Source organism: Cotesia typhae, unplaced genomic scaffold, assembly GCF_013202065.1.
Source record: "Cotesia typhae breed Kobodo isofemale line unplaced genomic scaffold, CoteBio_Ctyphae contig_20, whole genome shotgun sequence".
NCBI lineage: Eukaryota > Metazoa > Arthropoda > Insecta > Hymenoptera > Braconidae > Cotesia > Cotesia typhae.
The window spans coordinates 5,808,033-5,817,500 of NW_027423725.1; the positions used below are offsets into that span (position 1 = coordinate 5,808,033).

General features: G+C 34.8%; 1 protein-coding gene across 1 annotated transcript in view; it reads right to left on the reverse strand.

Annotated features, from left to right (window-relative positions):
- Window positions 1-8,287: 8,287 nt before the first annotated feature.
- Ida (anaphase promoting complex subunit 5 ida) overlaps window positions 8,288-9,468 on the reverse strand; it is a 7,334-nt gene continuing 6,153 nt past the window's right edge. Inside the window, exons 6-7 of the mRNA XM_074259112.1 lie at window positions 8,809-9,198; window positions 8,288-8,675 (exon numbers count right to left, since the gene is read on the reverse strand). Coding sequence (XP_074115213.1) covers window positions 8,307-8,675; window positions 8,809-9,198 — 759 coding nt within the window. The 3' untranslated portion in view covers window positions 8,288-8,306. The remainder of the gene's footprint in view (window positions 8,676-8,808; window positions 9,199-9,468) is intronic.

The following is a 9,468-nucleotide window of genomic DNA, read 5'->3' on the forward strand; positions in this document are numbered from 1 at the left end:
GTTAAAAAATTCTTTCCTCTTGTTCTAAATAATTATTGTTATATTATTAAGACCATGACAATAAATTAATTAGGAATTTTAATCTATTTAATACTTTAATACAGAGTTAAAATTTGCAATCGGAAATTGAAACTGAATGTTCGTTAAGTCTTTTGGAATTTGATTGCTAATTTGGAATTATCGTTTCACCAATTACTAATGATTGAATTGTCACGGGGCTCCTTCATTACCCGTTGAAGGTCCTCACCCTAGCCGCGGTTAGTTATCGACGGATCACAGAGCGCTGTGGTCTAGGATGCTCGCACAGTAGAAATAAAATTTACATAAGTTCCGGGGCCTAGAAGATAAGTGTTCCGCGGGTGGGGATAATCCCACACGAGGGACGAGTGAAGTTGCCGAACGGAAAAGCGACATTGTGAAGCCGGAGCCCGAGTAACTAACACGAAATTTTGGAATTATCAGGTAAATATTAATATTCCTCTGAGATTCCTGTGGAACCTTCAGAGCGATTATTTTTAAATTGTAAAATTGATAATTACTGCTAGGCATTTAGCCAGCCTAATTATCCAATAAAACCATTCTAACTATCCTGAATTTCCAGATAAAACATTGCTAAATATCTCGAGCTGCGACGCAGTGAACCCGAGTACCGAGAACACCGTGATTTTGGCTGACAAGGTTACCTCTATTAGAAGTCAACGAGAACAACAAAGAGAGCCAAACACAAGAGAAGAAATCGTCAAAAGTTCTCAGGTACAAAGTAAAGTTTAACCTCGGAAAATTATTGCGTCGTCCCCGGAAACTCTAGGCACAGGCCAGGTTCCTCCTTCCAATCACCCTACTTGATTAGTTAATAAATTATTCGAATTCAAATAAAGTATTTAAAGTTATAAGTCGAAGTTAAAATTAGTTAAAATAAGATTTGAACAAATAGAAAATTTAATAAGTAGAAAAATTTCAAATTTAAAAATAAAAGAGGTAAAAAATTTAGAATTGATATTATTATAAAATTGGTCAAATAAATTTAAATTAAAATTTACAAATCAGAAATTTTGATATCGACAATTTTGAGTTAACTGTGTCATTTATGTAAGCAAAATTCTGCCGATTAAATTTACCCTAAATTAGAAATTAAAAGAAAACTAAAGGGAATTGAAATTAGAAAATTGTCAAAAATTTTAGAACAAAATTACCATAGACACAAATTCCTTAAATTAGAATATTAAAATTGTTAAGTAGTAAATTAATTTATAAAACAAAATTTACAAGAGTAAAATTATCAATAAAAGAAAATTTGTTCAATAAACTTCGATAAATAAATTTGTCAAATTCCAGTACGATGATTTCAAAAATAATTAACATAAAATTTAGCCTTGGGAAATTTTTACCAAGTTGAAGACGAAGTCTCAAATCTTGACTGGAATTCAAAATAGACATAAGCCGATTATTCAGGCAGTTTGAATTCGAGTAAATTTTAATTAATCTAACATTTTGGTTGAACAAAACGCTACTGTGATATTAATAACTAAGCAACCAGAATTTAAATAAAATTATTTATCAAAGTCAAGTTAGGGACCGGGAGATTTGATTCCCAGGAAGTTATGTTGTAAAAAGTATTTTGGATTTTTAAATAATTGTAAATTAGAGTCAAGTATGTAATTGGATAAAAATTGTTTTATTGAGAATCGTGTGTGTGTGTGTGTGTGTTGAAAACATTTTACAGTATATACTCCTCGTTCACGGGCTGTCGAGGAGGTTAGGATTAGCAGGTTGTCGACTAGTGTCACGGTATCCTCCTCTGTCCTAGTCGACTTCAGGTTCCTTAGTCCCGTAGTGAGGGTCCTGTGGACAGCGAAAGGGCTAAGGACGGTATGAACCTTGGGCAGGGGTCCGGGCGACCACCCAGGGCATATCTAGAGTCTTAGAGCTTCTTTAGATAAAATCAATTACGATTAATTTTGTTAAAATAAAATTTATAAAATAAAATCATACAAGTGTGGGTTATGTGTGTGAAGATTAGTGTGGGTCATGTGTGATAGAGAGTGTTAATAGCGTTAAGTTGGTCCTGGTTAGCCGTTAGTTAGGCTAGACGATCTCTGTCACAATGTTGTCTTTGTGCAGAGTAACTAAATAGTTCTGGTTAGCCGCTAGTTAGGCTAGACGGTCTCTGTCGCACTGCAGTCTTTGCGCAGAGAGACTCGTTGGTTCTGGTTAGCCGTTAGTTAGGCTATAGTTTATAAGTTTCAATTAATTATAGTGTGAGTGTGTGAGTGAAATTTAATTAATCTTGATAAGTACTTATTTTGTTAATTTTTATTGTTAATAAATATCGATATATTGTTAATTAAATTTTTATTATTCAGCAGCACCTTCCTCCACTCTCTCCACCCTAAGATAAGGATTTCTCAACTCTGGACCGGTTCCAGGAATCGTGATTAAAAATCCTGGTGGCGCCCTAATAATTATATTGTATGTTAGCTTCGTTAGTTTATTTATAAAATTGATTAGGGGCCAACCTGAGCAGATAAAACTGTTACAACCTTCTTCACAAGATGATGAAATGGTAGGAAGAGGAGAAGAAGTCCATGAGAGAAAAAATTGGTGGGTTAGTGGAAAGAATCAATAATCTTGAGAAGGACAATAGGTCGGCAGAAGTTGAAAAGCGAGGAAATGATCAGAACTATGAAAAGTGACTAGATAATGAGAGAAGGCTACAAAAACTAGAATGGGAAGTGGAAAAAAGAGAGAGGCAAGAAGAAAAAATTTGATAGTTAAGGGAATTTCATTGAAGGAAAGTGTGGATTGGAAAGGCCAAATAGAGAAAATTTGAAATAAGATGGAGGTCGTGGGAGAAAAAAAAACAAAAGGATTGGTGGTGTAGACAAGGAAAGAAAAGGTCTGGTTTTGGTGAAACTCAAAGGGTTGGACAAGAAAAGAGAGATAATGACAGTTAAAAACAAGTTAAAAGAGGCAAGTTATCGAATAGAAGATGACTTGACATTCGAGGAAAGGAAGATAAGGAGAACCATTCTTCAAGAGGCTGCGAAAGAAAGAAACAACGGTAATAACGTGAAAGTCGGCTACATGAAAATGTGGGTAAACGAATCATTGAGGTTATGGGATGAGGTAAAAGGAGGTTGGAAAAATTTACAGGGAATCGAGTAAAAAGGGGGGGGGGTGAGAGGGAAAAGGGTGGGGAAGTCGGTAAAATGAAGGAAATAGGACCCAGAGGCAAAGAATATTCTTTCTAGATCTGTTTCTTCAATGTAACAGGGATAAAGAATAAGGAAGAGCTTTTTTGGTTATGGTTAAGGAATTGGGATATCGTTGTTCTGTTAGAGACATGAGTAAACAACAAGAAATGATTGGAGATAAGGGAGTCATGAAAAAAGGACTTTAGCTGGGACATTCAGGAAGCTGTAATACCTAAAGAGAGAGGCAGAGCGAGTGGGGATGTGTTGGTTGGAGTAAAGGATGGCTTAGAAATAGGTAAGAAGGGAAAATGGGATGCTGATGGCTGGGTGGAAAGTGAAATCAAGTTAGGAGATAAACGGTGGTGGGTGGTAGGAATGTATATCGATGGGGACTTAAGCTTGAAGAAAGAGCTTTTGAGCAGATGGTTGAATGAGACTTGGAACAAAGATGTAAATGCTAGGACAAGTTCTATAGGTGGCCTCAATGCGGATGGGGATGGGATAGAAGGTAACTCAAGGAAGTCGAAGGATAAAGTTATTAACAAGGAAGGAAAAGAATTATGTAAATATTTGGAAGAGAGAGGCTGGAGAATTCTGAATGAGTGCATAGAAGGGGATGAAAAAGGGGAATGGACATTTATTGAGGAATAAGAATGCTCAGTAATTGACGTGGTACTGGGAAATGAGTGAGTCTAGGATAGGATACAGGAACTGAAAGTGGTTGAAAGAACCGAATCTGACCATTTACCTGTAGTGGTGGTGAAAGCTACGGGTAAAAAAAGAAAAAAGGAAGATACGGTGTCAGGAAGAGGAGGGGTCAGAGGAATATGGACTAAAGAAGAGGTGATAAAGAAGAAAAATAGTGCTGGAAGTAAACAGGGTTGGTGGGACGAGGAGTGCAGAAAGGAAAAAATCATTTTAGGAAAACCACTTAGAGATTTTAGGAATCGTCGAGTGAAGAATACTGTAGGCTGAAGAAATGCTATAGGAGACTATGCGAAAAGAAGAAAAAACAAGATAGGAAGAAATGGGAAGAGCAGGTTAATAACGCAACTATAGAGGAGCAGATATGGAAGATCGTTAATGAAGGCAGAAAATGAGAGAAGGACTGAATAAGAGGATTAAGTTAGAATTGTGGGATTGTTATTTCAAACAGAGCTTCGGTGGTGTCGAAGAGAGGAGCAGGTGGGAAGGATCGCCTTGGACTAAAAATAAATGGATTATAATTTATTTAATAAACTATCGGACTCGACAAATAGGATTAATTCAAGATACGAAGAACTCTTGGAATTAAATAATTATTGTTGTAATATTAATAACACGGCAGTAATTTAGTAAATAGGAAAATTTTAATTAGGAATTAAGGAACGTTAATTAGGAAATAAGAATGGAATCATTTTATTAGTTGAAAATAATTTATTGTATTATTGTTATTATGGAATTTATAAATAGTGTGGTTGTGTGCGTGTAAAGAGTCTACCTGGGTTTCATGGTATACTCCTCTGGCTTCGGGGTTGTGACAGGGAAAACTGAACTTCCCATGGTCGTTATCGACCACTTTATTGACGCCACGATAAATGAGGGTTTTCCCTTACCGTACGATTTTTGACAAGTAATTCAGACTTGTCACCGGGCGTGCAAATCGAAAGTCCCCACTGCTGTCCCCAAAAACGAAGCGGGGTTGACAATAGGAAAGTTCGAGAACTCGGAGTCAAGGGTTATAAAAGATCCGACAAAAGAAACATAGAGGCTTTTTGAGCCAGCCCTTGGAACAAGTAACACCTTTTGAGCCAGGCTTTTGAGCCAGTGAGGCTTTTGGCAAAACAGTGAGTCAGTGTAGTGCTGTGTAGTAAATTCTGTCATTAAGATTTAGGACCATCCAGAAGGAAGTCAATGTACGATCCGGAATTGGGAACCCTTTACTTGGAGTCAGATAGTTCATTGAAAACGAGAGAGAGACCAACCAGCCGCTGATTTCGCCAGTTTCCACCAGGACATCACTCAACGTTTGGAGAGTTGTAAAAGTTAAGTCAGGTATTATTATTACAATTATTTCAGGCCATGCTTGAATTTGAAAATTGAGAGGCCGAATTAACTGTAATAAAATTTTGTCAATTAATGATCGCTATTGTCTCAGATGTCACTTTTAATTTAGTAGATTCTTTTATAAGTAAATTATTCATAAACGACAATTAATTAGTTTGTTACAAGTCCTTTAGTTATGGGAAATTATTTAGTTAAAATTAATTGATTAAGTTGAAATAGTAGAAGCATTTGTGTAATTTTGATAGTCAAGGTCACTTTGGAAAATATGTAAGTTGAATATTTAATGAGGCTTGTTAAATTTGTAGAATTTGAAATTTGAAAATTTTATTCTAGGCCGTTGGGTTGAATTTAATTAATTTAGTAAATTTAGTGAATTAATCTATTGAGAAAATTGTTAATGAATTTAGTTGAGAAATTTTGGTAATGAATTAAATTAGTGAATTTGGTATTTTGTATTAAAGAAATGTTAAGCGTAAAATTTCAAGAATTTAGAGAATTAGTAATTCGGATAAAGTGTGTATTGAGTTAGCGTCCGGTGGACGATTTTGTATGGAATTAGTGAATCATTTAGAAACGTTGTATAGACGCCCGAGTCGGGGGTACAACGGATTAAGCTAGGAAACCACTGCGTAGACGCCCGAGTCGGGGGCGCAGTCGGGAATAGGTTTTAACTGGTATTCCGTCAGGTTGACGAGGTAATTAATTGGTATTTTATGGTATTCCGTCAGGTTGACGAGGAAATTAAGATATTGAGATATTCCGTCGGAGTGACGAGGTTAAGAAAATTAGTTTAAGTTGTAAGAATAAATTGGCAAGGGCCAACGTAGGTGAAAGGTTCTCACAATTAAGTTAGTTATAATAAAATTGTTAAGTTTGTAAATTGATTGAATAAATCACTTTAATTGTTATAAATAATTTTTTTCTCAGTTTTATTTACAGCCTTTTTCGGACTTCTCACGACCCTGTCTTTTCCCTCTCATGCTTCCCCTGTTTCTGGGACACCGTGTCTAAAATCCCAGTGGTGCCCTTTCTAAAGAGGAAAGGGGTAGCTAACTGGACCTGGGCAAAACCCCACGGTTACAGGGTAGATCTCTTAGAGTAACGTGAGGGTCCGTGGGACAGCGTGCGCTGTGTGGACAGCGTGTGTAGTAACGTGAAGGTCCAGCACAGTGACGTGAGGGTCCGTGGGACAACGTGAAATAAGTTATAGTAGCATGAGGGTCCGGTGGACAGCGCGAAGTCGATAGAGTAGCATGAGGGTCTAGTGGACAGCAGCCACACAGCGACGTGAGAGTCAGCTAGACAGCGCGAAATATCACGGAATGAGAGTTGTGTGTGAATGAGATTATCCTATGAATTTTTATAAATTGTTATATTGACCTTTATCTCAATTGTAAAAAGGATTCGATAAATATATAATTTTGTAAAACGAATTTCTGTGTTTAAGTTTTGGTTCCTTTCAGCAATCTCTCACGACCCTGATCTATTACTCCATGTTCTGGTCCAGTTCTGGATACTGAGTCCAAAAATCCAGTGGCGCTCTTAATAAATAAAAGAGGCGACCAACGAGCAAATGACATTCCGTCTCACATTATAATTCAACGGTGCTAAGTTAAGTAGCCATTTGAGATACCAAATCCTGCTAAGTCAAAACAAGTATATTTAAGAAGAATCAATCGAATAATGAATTTTTTCTCAATTTACTCAATTTGTAGACTGAAATTTCTTTCTATTGGTCTACTGGAAAATTTTTTTAATTTTTGTCGATAATTTTCTCTTTTATTTTTTGGACTAAATTAATTTTTGAAAAGTTCAGAATTAATTTTTATTAGATAATAATTAATTTTTATTAGATAATCTGTGCAATAGTATCTACATTATGTTGATTTCGCGAACTATTAAAATCATGACAAAGGAAATAGTTGCAAAGAGTGCAAAGAAATGTTTCGATCGTAAAGCACTTTTTAATGATTCGGAGTGTAAGTCGTACAAAAAGATTCTGTTATCAACCAACGTAATGTTTGTTATATTTTAAATACATGCGATTACTGATTTTATTTTTAATTTCTTGTTTATTTTTATAACCACGAGTTCTCGTTGTGCAATAAATATTCGCGAAATTTTACTTAACAGTTATCAAAGCCGGGTTGCCGTTTGGTCTCGGAGTATACATGGAGATCATGTCAAATTGGGGAGAGAAATTAAAGCAGAGAACCTCTAACTAGGTATGGTAATCCCCTGACAAAGAGTACAATGTTCTGCGCCAGAATGAAAGAAACTTAGCCTTTTGGCATCGGTTTTATAGTCATACAACTAGCTCACACCTAGAGCGGGAAATCCTAATCTATCCTAGTAGCAATGGAATTGAGCAAGATACTTGGAGAAGCACTTTGTAAAGAATTGGACAATTCTTGACCAAGACACTTGATCAAGATTCTTTATCCAGACTGGCGGCAGATTTGAGCCAGTCTGCGACCAGAATTTGACCAGATTCTCGGCTCACAGTCCTGACATAGACTTGCGCGAGAAACGCAAAAAGATGAATGAAAATACATTTGGTTTTAGCCTATTATTCACAAAATCAGTTTTTTTTTAACTGATTTCATCAGCTTTTGTGAAAAATCAATTCGGCTTGCTACGATATGCGAGAATTTGAATTATCGCAAGAAATAGTAAAATATTTATATACATAATAATTAGTGCCATTTTATGGCTAATTTGAATACTGGACTGCTTAAAATATTTAAAAAAAAAAACTAGATTCATTTTCTACAGAAAACTCACTTCTCGACTACAGTGTTGTACAACTAATGTAGAATGAGAACCTCTACTCTATAAGATAGTCCCAAAGTTTAGCAATAGATGGCCCCAGATTTCTGGTCAAATTCTGACTAGAGTCTGGCTCAAGTCTTGACCAACAATCTTGGTCAAGAATCTGGACAGATTTGTGATCTGAAATCTGTCTGAAGTATCTTGATCCATGCTGCAGTCTATAGTAGGATTTTATGTATCCTATCGTAGGAAATTCGATGAAGAAAAAATTAAAAATGTATTGAAAATATTTATTTAAAACAATGTCACAATTTTTGATTTTATAACATTTTCTCGATTATTTTGTCGATATTCAAAAGCAAATTGATTTCGTTTAGTCTTAATACCCAGCTCGTTATAAAGTAGAGAAAGAAAATACGTGGTACTTTTAATTCTACTAAAAGCTTCAATTTTCTGAAAATAGTTTTTAGCTTTCAGAAGATATTCAATCGCATCTTGCAAGATTAATTTACGTTTTTTTGAATCAGGTGGAGCTGTCGCTACTAGACATTGAGCATTTAATGTAAATGCCCACCCTCGATCAAAACAACTACCGTGAGCTAAAATTTTTTCCATGGCTTCATTAATTAAAACTAATGCTTGATTTGGCATTCCAATCATCAACTATAAAAACAAGAAAATATATTTTTTTTAAACAAAAAATACAAAAAGAAAAAAAAAGAAAAAAAAATCAATTTCAACTATTATTTAAAGCTGCCAACAGAGTATAAGATTAAAAATAAAAATTTCGTCCTACCTGGAGCGTTACGAGATTCATTTTAATTACAGATTCATAATAAGATAAGTGATATGTTTGAGCTATTTTCAAAGCTGAATTCAATAATACAAAAGTATTTACGCTGGCAAATTTTTGGTCAGATACTGCTGATAAGTTTAATATTTTACTCAAAACAATCATCAATTGTATACGATTACTGGCGGTTAAGATTGTATTTTCTTCAGTATTACTCAAGAGTTTTAATCCAGCTACATAATCACCTGTAGCAATTGTGATTTCTGCGAAGCGTAATTTACTTTCAAACGGTAATAAGCTTGACATTTGGTTCGCTATATTTTCCGCTTCACTCCATTTTTCATGTCTCATTATCTTCATAAATTCAAATAACCGTTCACTTGAGATCCATATCTTCAACAGATAAGAGTATAAAATTAAACTTTGGTAATTATTTACAAGTGAGGTCAACCTCATTTTGGGCCATAATTAGATGAAAAATTAAGATTTAAAAATTGTTTCCTTATTCTGCTTGTTTTTATGACGCATTTATAATAAAAAATGTCGTAAAAGAAAAATTAAGATTTCGATAGCTTTTTTGCCTTTAAAAATTTTAATTTTATTGTTTTTGATCTATTTTTCTTTGAAAAATACATAAAAAATGGACAATTAAAAAAAAAATTT